The sequence below is a fragment of the Coturnix japonica genome, chromosome 2, assembly GCF_054131305.1.
Source record: "Coturnix japonica strain WE chromosome 2, WE-NBRP24, whole genome shotgun sequence".
Lineage (NCBI taxonomy): Eukaryota > Metazoa > Chordata > Aves > Galliformes > Phasianidae > Coturnix > Coturnix japonica.
In genome coordinates, this window is record NC_140664.1 from 87,331,841 (window position 1) to 87,352,072 (window position 20,232).

Below are 20,232 nucleotides of genomic sequence, written 5' to 3' on the forward strand. Positions count from 1 at the left end.
CATGAAATGTATCCCTCAAGCCTTCAGCCTTAACTTTCAAGTGACAATAGTGAAGGTAGAGAACATGCCCAAGTGACAATATAATATGACAGATGGCACGGATCAAAGTGTGCACAGAGTAGAAACTATCACAGTAGGAATACAATGTGTAACTAAAAGTTTATACCTCTGTTTTACAGTGATTTTTGGAATTTAAAACCATGAAAATAGCATTCAGCTCTGAAAGTCACAGTGTCTGCAGTGACTGTAATCTAACATGATGGATGAAAGTAATGGTATATTTAAGGACGTAGTAGTGTATTTTGAATTCCATGTTGACAGATCTGTTTGTGGTTTGATATGCACACTCAGTTCAACATTGCTGAAGCATGCTATTAAATATTTTTTTTGCTCAGAGAAGCACTCAGCACCTGTGAAATGTACTTAAGTGTAGTGCATTCATCCAGATTTTCATTCATGTTCATCACACTCTGTTGTATAAGTGAAGTTATATCTTCTCTGAACAATAGTATATATGCTATTCTAATAAAGGCCTCTGAAATTTCAGTAAGAGGGCTAACAGGAAAGATTAGATATAGGGAAGAAGTTCTTTACTCAGAGACTCTAGAAGGTGGTGACACACTGAAACAGGTTGGCCAGAGAAATTGTGGACGTCCCATCCCTAAAGGCATTCAAGGCCATTTGAACACCATACGTGACTTCATTAGAATTGCACATATACTATTGTACACTGAACACAGTGTTCAACTGTAAAGTGTTTGGGCAACTTGATCTAGTATAAGATGTTCCTGCCCCCAGTAGTGGAGCTGAAACTAGATGATCTTCAAGGTCTCTTTCATTTCATTTCATTTCATTTCATTTGATTCTATGATTATTCCTTAGTATCATTACTATCTAGGTAAAGACACATTATTTGATTTGGATCTGTAACCTCTTTCCTGTTTCAACAACTAGAATGATAAATGCTGATCTTAGATTTCATTACAACCAAAGATAGTCCTAGGAAGAAATAGTTCTTTGCTTATTGTCAAGATTGGGCTTTAAAAAAATTATTCATCTATCTATCTATCTATCTATCTATCTATCTATCTATCTATCTATCTATTGTGTTCTTTGTCTTTGAACTTTTCAAGTCTCTTACCTTCACTGGTGTGCTTGAGGTGAAAATCAAAGAATAAACTCAAGGCCAGAGAAAGGATAACCTGATGATGTTTTTATTTTACTACCTTATGCCCAAAGCTAAGAGGAGTTCATGACAGAGGATATGCTTAAAAGCCATACTCTCTGTATGCATACAAATGAGGAGAACATCTGATTTGTGGCTCACTGCTTTTCCTGGTCCAACCACAGCAGCCTTCAAGCCTTCACTTGGGGAAAAAACAAACAAACAAAAAACAACAACAAAGAGAAATTCAGTCCAGTACTACAATGAGATGCACTTCTTCAGAGGAAATCCCCTGGGAGAGACAATTCCAATTGCTGTTTCTTTGATTGTTGCTGTATAAATAGATCCAGCCCCAGATGTGGAGCTACTGGGTGTTTTGATTCCATGAAACTTGTGAGAGCGACTTCAGATTTCAGGGCAGAGACATGTGTGACTGCAGAAAAGGACAGGAAAGACTAGAGACAAAATACATATGGCCAGCCCAGACTGTGGTAAGGGAGAGATGAGGATTACAAGGATGGTTGTGAGTAATTTTTCATTCAAATCTTTGTTTCTCTTGAAGCTCTGCTGACCAGAGACCACTAAAGGGGCAATAAGTTCAGGCAGCAAAGATAAAAGTTTGCTGATGGCATGCTCTGAAATCAGAAGCCAGCTTTGAGCCCTAAAGCAACTCTAGCAGTTTTGAGATAATAGTTAGTTAAATGAAACTTTGTTCTTGTTATTGTGAAAAAAGTTGCATGGAATTTTTGCCCCCAGCTGTTAGCAGTAGATGTTGTTCTGAGGTTTATACTTTAGGAGCCAATGATAGGAAAGAGATGGGGAGGCAAATATATAGGGACATCCATCACATCTGACAGTGTAATGCACACTTGACTTTTGAAGTCTGATGTTTGTTACTGAGACTTTGTACATTTATCCACCAATTTAAACAGTTGCTTAAAATAACTCCTGGAGTGAGCCAGGCAAACCAATGTCCTTGTAATCATCATGCGTTAGCATTTAAGGCTAAAATGCCATGGTGAAGAGAATAAATTTGTCAGTTTTAAATGGCACTTCTGTATTATAACATCTGTTTGTATTAGCTTCTGAGCTTACTATAGAAGTATGAAAACTATAAACACTAGTGTATTCAAAATGTTAGCCAGTGCAACAAACATTGCTGAAGTTGGATAAGTGACCATAGCCAGGTCATCCTTGAACTGACAAGCTAGTATTAAAATTAAATAGTTACCTGGCCTGCTCGGCCACTGAATTCTTTCAAATAGATGTGCTTTGTTTTAGGTGTGCTGATATAAAGGTAGACAGTAAATGCTAAATGTTTTTGTTTTGTTTTGCTTTGTTTTCTTGGAAAGATTGGGATAGTAAGAGAATACATGGCAAAGACATCAAGAAATGTAGAATAAAGCTACATACACTTTTGGTTTTAAAATTTTTTGTGTTCAATTTTTTGCAGATCTGGAAATGAAAGCTTGACTCCAGAGCTATAAAGGTGACTCTGAGCAATTGAACTGGCTTGATAAGAGTCCCTTTTCTTTGTGTTTTTGAGTGGTGATTGTTTTATTAATAACTATTGTTTTTTAGTTGCCTTATTTTCAATTAGCTGTATGAAGAAAATAGCCAATTAAAGAAGACTTTTTTTTTTTTTTTTTCCAGCTTTGATTTTGTTATACTATGTAGCCAACAAAAAATAGATATGAGATATCTTATTTGCACTGTTGCACTCTTGTTTGTTACAAAGTTAGCACAAGACTTGGGGACATTAAAGAGAAGAATCTTTTGAATCCCAGGAATGTCGGAGTTTTAAAAAATTACATTATTTTTGAACAGAAGGAGTGGGTGATGAGCATGCAAGTAATTTGGCAATGGCACTATTTCAGAGAGCTCTAGAATATGAAGAGGTTGGATGGGTTATAATGTCAGAACCCACTTATTTTTTCCTACACTTACATTCCAGGCTTGCAGCAAAAGGCAGGATGGAAACAGTCCAAAGAATAAAATACTGTGTTTATTTATATGAAATTCCCTGGACATCAAGGAAACAGCCCAGATAATTGCTTTTTAAAAAGACTTACTGCAGTTCCAGACTCTGTTGTATGATTGTGGCATATCAGCTTCTGTTTGTTTGAATGGATATTCAGATGATGATCTTGGTAAATTTAAGATAAAGACACTGTTTTTGTATCTGCTGGGAATTTGATCTTAGTTTTAAAATATTTGACAATCACATTTAAGGCTCAAACAGAAGGTTCTGAGAGCTACATTTTCATGAGAGATGGATGCATTTTCTTTTGTATGTGCATTTTTGGAATTTTCTGTTTTGTTTTTTTTTTTTATTTTTCATAAGGAAAAGTATAGATAATAAATTCTAAGCATTAATTTCAGAGAATTTAAAAGTATTTTTGTCCATCTTGCTTCACAGTCTATTTTGTGGTTGCTCAGTCTACACATGTTTATATTTTGTTTCTATCAGACTAAAGGTTTGCAAGACAAACAAGCAACATGTTTAATAGAACCATGGCCCAGATAATGAGACTTCTGCCCCATTACCAGTACATGGATGTACTTGCATGATTTTCCTTGGTATCTGTTTCTTGTGAATGAATGCTAGAAAGCATTTGAGCCAAGTGCTCAAACAGAAGGATTCTGTACACATTTTGTTGTTGTTGATTTTCTTTGTTTTAATAGATAGTTCCTATCTATTCATTTCTTCAGAAATAATGTTTGAATCCTTCCTACATATGGTTTCAGGAGTTGCTTAGTATCTTTCTCTATCTAAATAAGCATTAGAAATTGCTGTTGATTTCTGGCTTCTAAAGCATTTGCACATTCTAATGTGGAAAAAAAAAGAAATATATATATAAATTATTTTTCAGGGTCAGTGTGTGTGTATTGCAATAATGAAATTGTGAAGGTTTCCATGAGAAACTTCATATTAATCAAAATGTAGATGCTTCTAATAAAACATGCCACGCAAATTATGTAGCTAGGAGTGACAAATCTGTGTCTAGGCATCTCAGTGATTTTATTTATATACTTTAGAACACACTGTTCTTATTGGAAACCTGTTTTTAATTCTGACTTCCTTCACACTCAGAAGTCTTTGATATTGAAGAGCTCTACTGTGATATTGTTTGGATCCTTTCACAAAGATTGATGGATGTCTACATTGTCATTAGGACATTTATACTGATGATTGCCAACACACTGAGTATGCATGAACACTGATTTTATTCTTTTTTTTTTTTTTCCTACGTGACAGGAGGAATGCCAGAACTATATTCGAGTGCTTCTTGTTGGAGGCAACCATCTCTTTACCTGTGGAACCAATGCTTTCACTCCTATTTGCACGAATCGGACGGTATGAATTAAATGTTTTGTCCCATAAACTCGAGTCCATGTTTGGAGACTGCTGGTTAGTAAGCAGAGCAAGTTGTTGATTTCATGCTGTTTGCGAATTGGTTAGTGAGCTGGTACATAAAAGCTGATTTGATTAGTGTTCGGGCAAAGCAGAGAGTTAACCCGTAATCTCTTTTCAGAGCTCAGTTCCTCCCACATGCCAAATTTTGTGAGTCTTTGATATTTCTAAGACTTCTGCCATTTTCTCAAATGTGATTGTTGTCAACAGGTTTAGTTGTAAAACATGATTGAGTAGCTTCATACTGTGCATGTGTATTTATGAAGAAGACAAGTGCGTGCACCGTTTTCTGCCTGGTGAGAAATTATTGTTGAGAAATCATCCTGTTTCTCAGAGAAAAAAAAACAACACAACCCCCACACAACAACAACAAAAACAAAACAGTAATTTGTGTGTCAAAGAGAATGAGTCCATAAAGAATCAATAATGCTCATATAAAAAAAAATATCAAAACATCAGAGGTTGGACTAAGTGGGCTATATATTTCACGCGGGGAGAGGCATTGAAATATAAAGAAAAACTGACCAAAAACCCCTTGTCACATTTATTATTTTTAAACTTATTGTACCTTTATTTTCAAATAACTTATTAGAATCACACTTTGATTTATTGCTGGAAGTATTAGTGCTACTAAGTCAGAAAGATGAGCTCACTTTTAAAAAAAATATAATTTTCATGTGAGATTTTTTTCCTAGAACTCACCAACAGAACAGTAGGATTTTTTTGCTATTTAATCAGTTGTTACAGTGAATACTTTAGATGAACCTGACAATCATATCTGTTTGTCACAATAACAATCTCTATATAGAAATATTTTCTAGTTGTTCCCAATGTAAAACATTTTAGGTATGATGGCTAATGGTTAATTTGCATGCTTTGCCTACCAAAAGTGCACAAGCAAGGTCCAACAATAGTGCAATGAAATCTGTATGAGACACTTTCAGGTGGATGTACAGGCTAACTCATTACTGTTGTGCAATAACAAAACAGCTAATTCATGTTTATGATAAGTTTGCTCAGATTGATACAGCATGGCTGAGATTATAATTTTCAGGTCATTTTAATCCCTTTTTCTTACTGTCTTACAGTTAAATAACTTGACAGAGATACATGATCAAATCAGTGGCATGGCTCGTTGTCCTTATAGTCCCCAACACAACTCCACTGCACTGCTCACTTCCAGTGGGGAATTATATGCTGCTACAGCCATGGATTTTCCAGGAAGGGATCCTGCCATTTATCGCAGTCTGGGAGCCCTTCCTCCTCTCCGCACTGCACAGTACAACTCCAAGTGGCTGAATGGTGAGTACTGATAAACCATGAGACCAGTCTGCTTTTTAACCCATGTTCTCCTGATTCATGAGAATTTGGGTGTTTTAAGAGTAATGCAGTTCTGGTTTTAAAATTATTTTGCATAATGCAGTATTTAATATACTTGTATAGTTATTATAGCACGTAATTAGTATAGCTGTTTGTAGATATCCACTTAAATATCGTGTTTGCAGATGTAAGAATGATCTGTACCATATATCTCGGGTGAACTTACATAGCAAAGCTTCACTGGCCAAGGGCTGTGGCTTGCCTTGGACATTGCTCTGTTAAGTCCTTCAGGACCTGAAGGCAGAAAATAGTTTAGAATTGACTGAATTTCCCTAACTTTCTCTGCAAGTCCCAGCCTTAAAAAGTGGAAACAGTTTTGTTTACAAGCTGCCTAGGTGGTAAACTGAAGTTTTTGAAGCTTATTATAGCTGATTTTGAAACTTCTTGTTGTATGTGCTGCACAAATAATAAAAATAATATTGCAGCAATGATTCCTGATTCAAAGATGTTCATCACAAAGTATTAATTAACAAAAGAAGACCAAACTGCATAAAACATAACAGAATTATAGCAGGGCAAAAGAAATATGAGATGAAAAATGAACTCATTGTACAGGTATCTCATTTCAGGCAGCATTTGTCCACACAGCCTTGATACTGAAGCTAATTGCTGTGCCACACCTGGATGCTTCTGTCAAAGGCAAAACATTCTTCACTCTGAGTTTTCAGTTTAACTGGATGTTTTATGCCAAAGGGCACAGTGAAATTCCCACCACTTCCTATGAAAAATGTTCCAATTAATCAGATTCTCCCTATTTACATTTTGCCTCCTAAAAGCTTCTACCATACCTATACATTCTCTTTTATAATTCATTCTTCTGCCTCAAAACTGTTTGGAATTAACTTGTCAGGAAAGTGTGACTTTATCTTTGGGGAGAAAGAACAAGATTAGTTTTGTAATTGGAGCCAATTCAAGCAAATCCTATAAAAGGCTGAAAGCATCTCGGTTTCCTGCATAAAGAGGAGTGGAAAGGAAATGTCTTCTGGAGTTGCAGATTCATCTGCCTTTATGTCAATTTGCCCATGCATGTGTGACACAGTGTCAAAAAACTGCATTAGGTTTTGAGCACTTGAGTTGTAATGAAGGATTTGATGCTTTCAGTGAGAGAGTAACATAAATAATCCTGTAAGAAAAGTCAGGCAGTTTTATCAACTGGAATGGAAGCTTCATAGTCAAATCTTGCTCAGCAGTATTAGCTGACACTTAGTCAAATTCAGCCTTTTTAGGGTATACTCATGTGCACTTATGGATTTAAATTTCCTAGTCAAAGTATATTTTTCTGTTACATTCATGCTTCCTTCAGAGGTGTGATGCTTCTTTTCACTTAGATTTGCTACTATACATATTACATTGCAGCAGTTCAAACTATCTCTGGGTGTGATAGCAGTACTGTAAAAAATCAGAGAATCATAGATGGCTTGGGTTGGAAGGGAACTCAAGGATCATCACGTTCCAAGCCCCCTGCCATAGGCCAGGTTTTCAACTGCTAGATCAAGTACTAGATCAGATTGTCCAGGGCCCCATCCAAACTGGCCTTAAACACTTTCAGAGACAGGGCATCCACAACCTCTCTGGGCAGCCTGTTCCAGCATCTCACCATCCAGTGAAAAACTTTCTAAATCTCCTTTCCCTTAGTTTAAACCGCTCCCCCCCCCCGCCCCTCCCCCCTTGCCCTATCACTGTCTATTCATGTAAAAAGTTGTTTTCTCTCATGTTTAAACTCCCTTTAAATACTGGAAGGCCACAACGAGATCTCCCTGCAGGCTTCTCTTTTCCATGCTGAATAAGCACAGCTCCTTCAGCCTGTCTCTATAGGGGAGATGTTCTAGCCCTATGATCATCTTTCTGGTACTCCTCTGGAGCTTCTCCAAAAGCTCCACATCTTTCCTTTTTTGGGGTTCTACCATGCTCCAAGGGCTCACTGCTTGCTCATTGCCAAACTGTTGTCCACCAGCACACTAAGGACCTTCTGCAGAGAAGTTCAGCCTGTACTGATGGATGCAGTTATTCCTCTCTGGGTACAAGACTCTACACTTCCTTTTGCTGATCAGGTTCCTCTCCACCTAACTCTCTTGCCTGCTTAGGTCTTCCTGAATGGTAGCAGAGCCTTCTGATGTTTCAGCCACTCCTCTCAGATTTGTGTCACCAGTAAGCTTGCTGGGAGTGCACTCTGTCCCTTCATTTGTGTCACTGATGAAGATATTGAGGAAGACGGGACCTAGTACTGATCCCTGGGGAACATTGCTAGCTACAGGCCTCTAACCAGAGTCTCCACCATTGATAACTGGCCTCTGAGCTCTGCCAGTCAGGCAGTTCTCAGTATACCTCACTGTCTCAGTTTCTAAGCTTCATTACAAGGATCCTCTGAGAGACAGTCAAAAGCTTTGCTGAAGTCTAGGTACACAGCATCCTCTGCTCTCTCCAGGCTGGCTCCTAAACTGGTAGCCTTTGTGAATCCACAATGACTACTCCTGCTAAACTTTTCTTCCAATTGCTTGGAGATGGCATCCAGAACAAGTTTTTTCTGTCACCTTCCCAAAGATGGAGGTGAGGCTAACCACCCTGCAATTCCTAGATCATCCTTCATGCTCTTTTTGAAGACTGGCATGACGCTGACTTTCCTCCAGTCTTCAGGGACCTCTTCCATTTTCCAAGACCCTTCAAAAGTGATAGAGAACAATATAGACAGTCACTACTGCCAGAAGTCTGAAATTTGAATCAGATGAGTTTTGTCTGTACTGTCAGTTTCAAATAGCAGGCAGAGCACTTGACCAAATGTTAGATGCCTGCCTGATTCCTAAATGTTTTTCATTTTCTGGAACATTTTCACATGTAAACAGTCTTGTATTCTTTAGTGAAAGAGGGAAGAAACATCTGGAGGCAGTTTTTGAATTTTCTGCCTTCTAAAATTAAGAGGAGTACATATTCAGGTCTTGATTATGCCTGAATATGTTCACTGGTTACAATTTATTACCTCAGGAATTCCCTTTTTTTTCCACAAAAATAAATTCATGCTCTGCTCATAGAATTTGTTTGTCTTCCTGCTGCTCCTGTAGACATTAAATGCAAGTGGCAAATGTAACAAACTAGTACTATCACCACCTGGTACCCAGCTTGCTGCAGGACAGTTAATATAGAACTTCTGAATGGAGAAACCACCCCTTCCTCTCATGATTTTGGCTTTGTATTTTCCCATGTAGACAAAAAAAAAAAAAAAAAAGTAGTTCTTGGAGATACTCACGTGAGTATGTATAGAGAGGGGCAAACAACTGAAGAAGATAGAAAGGCTGCTTACCTGCATTTTATTCTTTAAGACACGTTCTGCTGCCTACTTTCATTCCTCTTTCTCTCTAAGTCTATATTCAAGTATTTCTGTGCTTGAGAGAAATGACTTGAGGTCAAATAGCACATATTGAGCGTTAAATCTAAAGCAGACAGTTTATTTCTTCTCCTAACCAAAGTGATCAGCGAGGCCTTGAGATTCAGCCCACTGTTCAGGTCAGTAAAGAGCCGTGTGTTTCTAGACCATTTTAAAATCACCTTAGTAATGTTTCATAAAAGCAATAGTCTTCCTTAGTAGTCTGCTTTGGACATTGTTAATTGACAGCAAATACATTAGATCTTTCATTAAGTAAAAAGGGACAACTTGATTTACTGCTTGCGTGCTGTTTGCTTGAGTCTATTTATAATCACAACATAATATGTTTTTTAAATCATATACTGACCTTACTGCTACAGAGTGTTTCTAATTGAGCTCAATGTAGGGTTGATCAACAAAGTGCAGCAGGGGCAGAATTCACCATCATTTGGTCAGGAGTGTAGAGATAAATGGAAGAATTATACTTGAAGTCCACAAACTTCAGTGAGTTCAGATTGACAATGAAAAGCCTCCACTGCTTTTCTGGTAGTACAACATTTACAATTAGTAAATATATTTCTACTTTCATTTCACCTCCTCAAATCAATGAAGTTTGATTTGATGTCTCATTATGAAACTTTAGTCTACAGTGTCTCCTTCCTTCCCTTAGCCCATAAAAGGGGAAAACAGACTAAGGAAGCTTATGATAACCCAGTCCCTTCCATTGTTAAATCATGGAGCAGAACAGTGGGACATTTAGTTTCAGCCTTTGCTACTGGACTTGGCTTAAATTTGCATATTCAAACTGTTTTGGTCTCTAACTGTCTTGTAATACATTGTAGTTGTTTTCTTTTTTCCCAAACATATTGCGATATATGCTCTTGGAACATGTTAAGTAAATACAAAACTTGAGCTAAATGCCTAGCCATTTCATCAGTGGGTCAACTACAGATGATTTAAATGAGATCTAATATCATATGTGGCCCCAAAACAGAAAGAAAATAAAATATTACGCAGATTATAAGCATTTCCAGCTGAGAAGCACATACGAATGTTTGGGTTTTTCTACTCTGCTGACACAGTATTATCATTTTTCCCACTTACTGTTTGGATATTAGATGCTCTGAAAAAAGTTCTTCTATGATACATTTTTTAGTGTTTTGCTTAATAGAAAGTTTCCTATTCTAGTTTTAATTTAGTCTTAATTTAGTCTTCACAAGTAACAGCAAAGGCAAAATTCTCACAGATTGCTGGTTAGAGGGGTGCAGCTTTGATTCCATCCTCATTATTATTTTTGCACTATTATTGTAACTCTTGGTATTAGAAGGATATGTGGAATGATATTATGCGCTAAGAACAAAAATAATCCTTTCACTTTTGCTTCAAAGCATTAATGGAAATGAGTACAATAATTCAAGGCTGTTTTTTTTTTGTTTATAGTGAAAAGCCTTGTAATTACCTGAAACAGCTTTTCTTATTATGCAATATTTTATGTAACTCAAATCCAGTTGATTCGTGCAGCTTGTTCTTTAGCTTACAGACAGGAGACTAGATTGAAAATATTCAAAACATATGCTACCAAATAATGACTTTTCCTTGATTCTGTCACATATACAGTTGATTCTGATCCTTTGTGTGTATCTTTCTTTTTTCCGGTATCCTAAAATAGAATGAAAATTTCTACTGTTTTGAAACCATCCTTAGGATTCTCCTCTGGAGCTGATACCAGAGGCAAAATTTGAGTAATTGTTCTGTTTTTCCTTTCAAAGCTGCATATCTTCCCCCAGATGGCAATGATAAAGTAGGGGAGTGGGATGCTCACACAGGATGAAGACACCTCCCCTGACCTCCTTTGTCCTAGGCACACTAAGTTACCACAAGGCACTTTCATGGCACTTCCTCACTCAGATAATACTTCCCACAGAGGTGGGTTTTGTACTTCTTATTCAACCTAGGGCTTGGAGAATGTGCTCTATGATCAGCAACTGAGGGGGCTGGAGCTGTGTAGTCTGGGGAAGAGGAGGCTGAGGGGAGACTTTATTGCTCTCCTCCAATACCTGAAAGGGGATTGCAGTGACAGTGGGGCTGGTCTCTTCTTGCTGGTGACAAGATGAGGGGAAATGGACTCAAGTTGTGCCAGGGGAGGTTTAGGTTGGATATGAGGAAAAACTTCTTTACAGAAAGGTTTGTTGAGCACTGGAATAGGCTCCCCGGCGAGGTGGTTGAGTCACCTTCCCTGGATGTGTTTAAAAACCATTTGGATTTTATGCTCAGGGACATGATTTAGCAGAGGATTGTTACTTAGGGTGGCATGGTTAGATTACGGTTGGACTTGATGATCTTTAAGGTCTTTTCTATTCTGAGCAACTCTGTGATTCTAGGTGAAGCAGCAACAGCCCTCTTATATTTATGAAAAGTCTAGGAAGCTACTGAAGGCAGAGCCTATTCTTTTATATCTCACCTAGGCTGCTCATATCTACTCACACTGGCTAAACTAAGAAGAAAGAAAGGCAAACAGGTTATCTGTGCCCAGCCCTGCATCATTCAGAAAACTGTAGTATCCAATAAGCAAGAGAGAATGCAAGAAATTAGAACTGAAATACATCTCACTCAGGAAAGGAGAGAAATAGAGATGGTCTTGATGAACTTGGAGAAACAAGAACATGTAAAAAACAGAATTCTCCAAAGAAAGGAGAAGGACAGAAATACTGGAGGCAGAAATAGAATTTCAGTAGCAGACATATAAGGCCTTACAGTGGAAAGCAAAGCAGATGATCATGAAAGGAAACTGATTTCCTCTGCATTAAGGAGAAAAAAAAAAAAAAAAAAGGAAAAAAAAAAACTGTAAAGAAGCCCAAGTTGGCAAGAAAAGACTGATTGACACCTTTCATGAAAAGCCAAATCAGGGTGAAAAAAACAAAAAACAAACAAACAAACAAAAAAACCCAAAAAAACAAGAATTTAAGAAATGGAGAAATGGCAATCAAAATGTTTGGCATTTTAAGTAAGCATCCAAACTTCTGCGTTTTACTGATAGGTCCATATAGCTCCAGAGGTTTTGAGAGAATTTTGGTGGTGATCTGTATTTTTGCTCGTTTCCCCACTTTCCCAATATCTTATTCTGCAGGGTACCTATCCAGTGAATGCGGGCAACTAAAAGTCTAGTGAAATTCACATTGGACTCTCAAGGACTTCAGTAGTTACTAGATGAGTGTAGAGAATGATTTCTATCACTAAGTTTGCAACCAATACATTTGCATCAAGAAAATGATGTAATAAATTACAAAATGTTAGGCTGTAGGAACACTTTACCTTGAAAATGAAGGAGATTTATTTGGAATAAACAACAGCTAATAGAAGGACTTTTGTAATATAATATTTGAAAACTATTTTTGAGGAAATTGATTATTATATTTCAGAAATTATTAGAGAATATCGTGTCTAATGTCTGCATTCACTTTTTTGATTGCACTAGACTCTATTATAAAAACTATCAGCAGTTTAAGAGAAGATTGGGAAAACAACTGACTGACATACATGTTTTCACTATATTTTGTAGTCCTTGCTCTTCTCTGCCCATAAAACCTTCAACTGAATTAACGGAGAAGAGTATTAAAAACAAACATGGAGAATTGAGGCACTGAGGAGAAAAAAAAAAGATAGTCAAAATAGACCAGGAGTCAGCTATGCTACAACAGACTAGACTAGTATTTTAAGCACATCTCCTATATGACTATGATAAACAGAGCTGCTAATAAGCAGTGCTTTCCACCAGTTTTATTCAGGTATTTAACGTTTTCCATTTTACCATGTGAGCTTATAATTCTGATGACTCCAAGTTATGTATTAGTTTGAGGGAGTTTAACACTAAAGGAAAAACTTACTCTAGGATTAAGATTTGTCCTTAAGCATTCTTGAGAAGCAATGCCTGGGTCAGCCTAATGCAAGATCTCTAGAGTTTTCCAACAGCTGCAGAGAGTTATGCTAAATTAATGTAATTACAAAAGAAGTACTGAGATGGTAAAATGCAAATAAGAAATGTACTTCATTAATTATGTTAGTAAGGTGAAAGAAAAAAGAAAGGACTAGCACATTTGGAGCTTAAATTCTTGCTGTTATCTCCCATTTTTACAGCATTTTTAGTGGCAAATCGAATCTTGTTAAAAAAAAACAACAACAAAAAACAACTCAAAAACAAACAAATGACCAACCTAACTAAAACAAACAATAAAAGATACCAAACTCACCTCAAAAAATACCACCAAATGCATGTTCCTAGAATTTAATACCATTGATTATTTTGCCGAATAGGAATATTTTGAGTCAGGTGAATCTTTAGAGGCCAAATGGATCTCTTGAGACCATCAGTATGAGAGTGTGATTTGTTGATCCAGTGAAGATAGATATAATTCAGCACTAGACCAGCATTTGGATTTTTAAGATTTTGAATATTATGTATGCATGTGTATATATATGTCTTTGCAGTACTAAGTATACATATGTGGTCTGCATTTGGATCAAACCTATCATTTCAGATTTCTTTTCAAATTTCTAGAGTTCAATTCTCTTTTGATTGGGTCTCTGAACGCATCTCATTGAAATGTTAGTGGTCGTTACTCAGTGGAAATCATAGCTCTCTTGCCAAGACCAGGAAATAATACTTAGCCCTGATCATACAATATCATACATATTGCTTGATTGTTGACTTGCTTCCCAGGCTTGTTTTGAACCACTCCAGCTGCTTTTTCCTGTTCAAAACCTGGACATGACTCAAGGAGAAGTTTGCTTTAGGCACTTTTGCCAAGAGGCACTTCATGTAGAATTTCCCTCTAGGGCCCCTAACTCTGTGGTATGACCTCTTGTTGCCTTCTCAAATGTGCAGCACACCCCTGCTTTTGTGCTGCAAAGATGCTGTTCTCCAGAGTGCAGCGTCAGTGTGCACTCCATGGCAGTGCCATAGCTACGCCATACACTAGAAGTCTGCATCAGCTTGAAGACAATGAGTATAGGATTGGTCTCTTTGGTCTCTGCAATTAATGAGCGGGCTGATATAGAAAATAATCTAACAGGAAACATTGCCCCTTCTTAGTAAGTGTTTTTTTTGTTAAGAACAGGGACTGTGTAGGTTTGTCCTTAACCTTTGGAAAAATAATTAGATTATTTCTGACTGAAACACTATGTTGACTTTGCGTGGTTAGATCATATTTTTGTGATAACTTACAAGAGTCTGTGGACAGAAGTCCTTGCTGGACAGAGTCATGCTACTTTAAGAAGGTAGCTACAGAGATTCCTGGGCTTTGCACTGTGTAAGCAAGCTTCAGAAACAGTATGCTGCATCAGTGTTCAGCCAGAGGCAGCAGTAACTGGCACTGCAGTGTTACAGTACCTGGACTCACATATCTGTGTAGCGTTGCTCGATGTTGTACATTGGCAAACTTTATCATGCCATGCTGATAAACTCACATTTACAATAGTCATGACTTTATTACAGATTGACAGTCTCACCTTGATCCATATTATCTGTACCCTGTGACATACCAGAATGCTATGCATTTGTTATCATTCACAGAAGAATGCATTTACTCTTTCAGAACAAATGGAAATTTGTTCCTGCAAATTCAGCAGGAAATAAAAATAATTTCCTCTCCTGTATTAAAAACCTTTGTATCAAGTCCTCCATGGCAACAAATAACAGTACACGGCAGAGTATTGGGAAACTTATAGACTTAATATTCCTAGACAGGAATGTCATTTTTCCCTGGAAGCTTTGAAGTGATTTAGTTCCTTTTTCCCTAAGAAAAATTGAAATTTAAAAAAAAAAAAAAAAAAAAAAGCCTGACATGATAATTCCTCCAGATCCACAGAATTCCCCAAGGTAGCTCTAAGATAATACAGTTTTCACAAGTTTCAAGTGCTGGTCATGTTTTCATCACTTCATAATCAGTACAGTATATGCACAGGTGTCTGCAGATTATAGGGTATTTCTCAACTTTTAATCTTTGGAACATGAATGCTAGTTTTTGTTTACACAAGTGCTATGATTATCACTGCATATTTAAAATAGTTTCATGCAAGACTGATACAGATTTTTGAAACATTCTGAATGCATTTCATATCAATGTTATTCCTACAGGTTATAAACATCTTCACAGTAATTAGTTATTCTAACTGGGAGTGCTTCACATAATGTTTTGGCCACTTAGAATTCTCTTTCTTCCCATTAAAGCCACTGAATATATTCTTAGTCACAATTAGTAGTAACCATCCATTATTCTGGTAACCCAGAGTGGCTTGGTGGCAAAGCAAAAACAGAGTTTAATGTGAAATTTTAAAGTAGTTACACAGTAAGAATAAACTATACCAGCATGGTGGAGAGGAAAGATTCGATGATGCCATTGAAGGTAGAGAACAGTGAGCTGGGCCAAGGCTGCCCACCACAGTTGCGTGCCACAGACACTCAGAGCAGAGTCCATCTAGCCAATGTAAAAGGGCCATGAAACAGCTAGTTCCCCGCAAGGATAATAAAAGGTATGTTTTTTGAAAAGTAATGGCTGCTGATAAACTTTCATGACCTTATGACTCCATCTACCACTGGTAGACAGTAAATAATCTTTTATTTTGTTATTTTCAGAACCCAATTTTGTGTCATCTTATGACATTGGGAATTTCACCTACTTCTTCTTCCGAGAAAATGCAGTGGAACATGACTGTGGCAAAACAGTTTTCTCTCGTGCTGCTCGAGTGTGCAAAAATGATATTGGTGGCAAGTTTGTGCTGGAGGATACCTGGACTACCTTCATGAAAGCTCGGCTGAACTGCTCTCGTCCTGGAGAAATTCCATTTTACTATAATGAACTGCAGAGCACTTTCTTCCTGCCAGAATTGGACTTGATCTATGGGATTTTTACCACTAATGTGTAAGTAAATTCCATGATATATACATATAATTTACTACTTATTAAAAAAAAAAAAAAAAAAAAAAAAGCAACCTAAAGCTTCTGTTCTGTATTTGCCAAGTGAACACAATAATTTCAAACTACTGTTTACTAGTCTTATGAACAGATCTCAGCACCAAGTGCTTCCCGTAGGAACTGCTGAAGGTGGACATGAAAGAAGGTACAGTTCTTAATATTTCGTTACCTCAAGGAGGCAACTGTGTTTTAAGACTATTATGCCATCCTGTTCATATATCTTAAGGCTACTCTGTCATCTTTTTTTGTACGTTTTAAGGCTATTTCATTCATTCTTACAAACACTTTTTACACATTATTTTCTGAGCCTAAATACATTGTGTATTTATGAAATAAATATTTTATAATTATAATATCATAAAATTGATGTGATGCAGATTTACCATAAGTGTTCACTTGACCCAGGCTGCCATCATCCTTGAGTGTGAATCTGTAAGTGTAAGACTACCTTTGCGACATGAAAGCAGACAGCCTTTGAATCTTTGCTGCTACTTTCTTTTTACTTAGTAGTTTAGCATCCTGCCTTGTTCAACACGGATTACTATTCAAACAGCAATTAACTACAACTGATTTTTCTTTTTTTCTTATTTTCCCATTTCAAATATATTTGTTCCTGTCATCAAATACTATACATAAAATTTTGAACATTGTTGAAATCTTTTTAGAGTTCTGATTACTTCCAGCAGGTTGCATGATTCTCACAGATTATCTGCACACCCCATGTGATTTCAGCCCTGAAACCTGATGATGAAGAAGCACTGGAGTTTCCCATGAGGGAGACCACCACATTCCTTTCCATAGATGTAGGATTAGACACTACCAAACCACATTAAGCATTCTTTTTATTATTCTCAATAGCTTCAGAATTACAACAGATTTATTTTACACTAGTGCTTATTTTTTGCATATATACTGTGAATCATTCTGTGGGGAATGACCTGAAGTGTTTCCATCAATAAGTATTGTGAGTCTTAGCAAAAACTACACAGGTTATGTGTGGCTGATTGCTAAGTCCACTATAATTCTTGCTTCATAATAAAGCTGATTTTGTTTCTTTCACGCCATTTGAAAATGTACAGTCATCAATTTGTTGTCTTTTAAAGACTTAGAAAATTCAAGAAGATTTTGTATTGTTGTAGTATTTGTTAGCTACCATTAATGATAATCTATATAGCTAGGGTATTATCAAATCCACTGATAACTGATTCTGCAAAAATTATTAGCCTGGAACCTTATGTTTCAGAGATTCTCTGAAATAAGAGTGACAAGCATAAATAAGAAAATTGTTCTTTCATCCTGCTGTTAAATCAATATATCTTACTCCTCTTTTTCAGTTTTGAAAAGTTTTGTTAAGAATTGATTGCCTGGGGTTATTTTTTCTCCCCATCATTTTGGAGTTGTTACAGCAGGCTTGTGTAAAACACAGGAATAGTTTTAATAAATGAATAAATAAGAAGAATGTGATGTAGATCAGTTGTTAGCAGTTTTACCTGCAGTGCAAATATATACTATTGCCACCTTTATTAACTATGCCATTATCTCAAATTGTGAAAAAGTTTTCCAGGTTAAGAGCTCTCTTAGTCATTGACTTAATACTGTTTACACTGTGCAAAGTTACTTTATTGTCAAATCTACCACATTTCCAAGAGAAGAACAGGAAACTGTATGTATGGCCTGGCTGCAGTCTCTTGTAACAGCATATCTTAGAAAGCATTCAGACCAAGATGTTTTACCTTGATGTGTTTCTGGAATTTTAATTTATTTATTTACTTATTTATTTTGTGGGGGGGTGGGGCAGAGGGCAGGGATTCAGCAAAACATCATTTGGAAGATGGAATTTTTGTTCAGGTGTTTTACACAGGGTTTCCACAGGGTCCAGAAACATAGCATAAGCTGAAAATCCTTGACTCTTTGTTTTGCCACTGGTTGCCTAGAAGAAACATCAATGAACCCTAAGAATAATTGTGTCCTGAATGTGGAAACTAGAAGAATGATGTCCTTGATACGTGTGATTACATATGGGAATAAAGTCTGGCCTTCTTGTACTAGACTAACAGCACTCTGTAGGAAGTTCTGAGTTTCTCCCACATGAGCTAACTGGCAAGGGTGAACAAAAATTTAAGTCTGTTGTCAGCATATCATGTATCCTTATCTTGGGATATCATCTCCTTACTGATCGTATCCGTTTTGTTCATTACTTGAAGGACTGGAACATCAATAAAGGGGGATATTATTTATTTTAAAGCCAATTGAGTTTGTAATGTTGTTATCCAAGTTAATGTTTACATTTCTTTTGCAGGAACAGCATAGCAGCCTCAGCAGTTTGTGTTTTCAACTTGAGTGCCATAACTCAGGCTTTTAATGGACCTTTCAAGTACCAGGAAAACTCTCGCTCTGCTTGGCTTCCATATCCCAATCCTAACCCAAATTTTCAGGTACACATACATTTGAGAAGGATGATATGTATGATGCTGTTTTTGGTTTTTTTTTCAGAATGCTGTGTGGTTCATAGCTATTAAGACTGGTTTTCCAGTATATTACAGCATGAGTCTTTAAAATAATAAATAAATAAATAAATGAAAAAAGCTTAAGAGCCCCAGTTTTAGCATTCTTAATTTTGTCTTTTCACAAAATAATTTGGGTTGAAAAGCAATGTGCTTTGAAGAGTAGGAGGGAAAAAATGGCTGAACTTCAATTTTCTGTAGTAACAGAACACAGTTATCTGTTAAGGCAGCATTAATTCCTGACTCAAGTATAATCAGATTGTTATTTTCTTTTACACTATGTGTGTGCTATTACAATCAAGAAAGGAAACTATTTGAAAGAAAAAGGAAAAAAAAAAAAAAAAAAAAAAAAAAAAGGAAATAAAAGAGGGAAAAAAAAAAAATAGAGTACTCAATATTGTATATATTTCCCTGTAAGGAGTTTGAGTAAAATAATTTGTGAAATGGTGTCTTCCTCATTTGAACCTGTCAGCCTCAGGTCTTGTAGTAATCTGTAGTTGGCTGACAGTATACAACTAATTAGTTCAAAGAGAGTCAGTCAGTGGAAATTCTTAACAAAAGGAAAGGAATATTTATGGTAAGCACATAGCCATTTGTTGTGAATGAGCCCTGCTAGGTAGGTAGCTAAGCACCACACCGCCACTCTGTTACTCCCTTTTTTCAGTGAGACAGGGGGAGGAATGTGTGATGTTAAAAATTCGTGGGTTGAGACAAAGACAAGGAGATTACTCACTAGTTACCTTCATAGGCTAAACAGAGTCAGAATCAGGACAATAATTGGATTTAATGCCAACTACTGACAGTCTAGCCACGAGAAACTGAAAGCGAACTAAAATCACATTTCCCCATCCACTCTCTTCAACTTTCTTCTCCTGGGTAGGTCAGGGGAACAGGCAAACTGGGGCTGTGGTCAGTCCATAACACTTCATCTCTGCCACTCCTCCGTAGTCACCCTCTACCTCTGCTCCATGTGGCTCCCTCTCACAATGCCACCCTTCCCATGGCTGCACATGGAGATCTGTTCTGTGTGGTTGCCATGAGCCGCAGGGTCTGTCCTGCTCCTCTGTAGGCCTGTCTCCTAATCTCAGTCTATGATTTCAGAAATTCAATTCTGCTTATTTAACAACCTTCCCCACCTCCTTGTTAAGGGTCATGAGATCTTTGTAGGTATGAAACAGAACTACCCAGTAGGGACTGCAGGTAGCTTTAGCTACTTTCTGATTTATGCAAACAAAGGAAAATAAGGCACTAAATTTGCTCTGAATTACAAGACTGGGCCTTGTTACTTGGTCTGAATTTGGTGCTATCTTCAAGTGACAGAACACTATTAAATTAAGCCATATTGCAGAAACAGGCTGTATCTGTTCATAACTTCTTGCATTTTGCAGAATCCTGAAGAAAGGTTTGTTTGTATACATCTTACCTTCTTTCTAAGTGCA

General features: G+C 37.0%; 1 protein-coding gene across 10 annotated transcripts in view; it reads left to right on the plus strand.

Moving 5' to 3' along the window:
• The window catches only part of SEMA5A (semaphorin 5A), a 318,800-nt gene that overhangs the window by 180,112 nt on the left and 118,456 nt on the right, over positions 1–20,232 (plus strand). For all 10 annotated transcript variants that reach the window (XM_032442465.2, XM_015854392.3, XM_015854395.3 and 7 more), the window contains 4 exons: positions 4,425–4,523; positions 5,669–5,882; positions 15,950–16,235; positions 18,589–18,724. In XM_032442465.2, the coding sequence (XP_032298356.2) occupies positions 4,425–4,523; positions 5,669–5,882; positions 15,950–16,235; positions 18,589–18,724 (735 nt within the window). The remainder of the gene's footprint in view (positions 1–4,424; positions 4,524–5,668; positions 5,883–15,949; positions 16,236–18,588; positions 18,725–20,232) is intronic.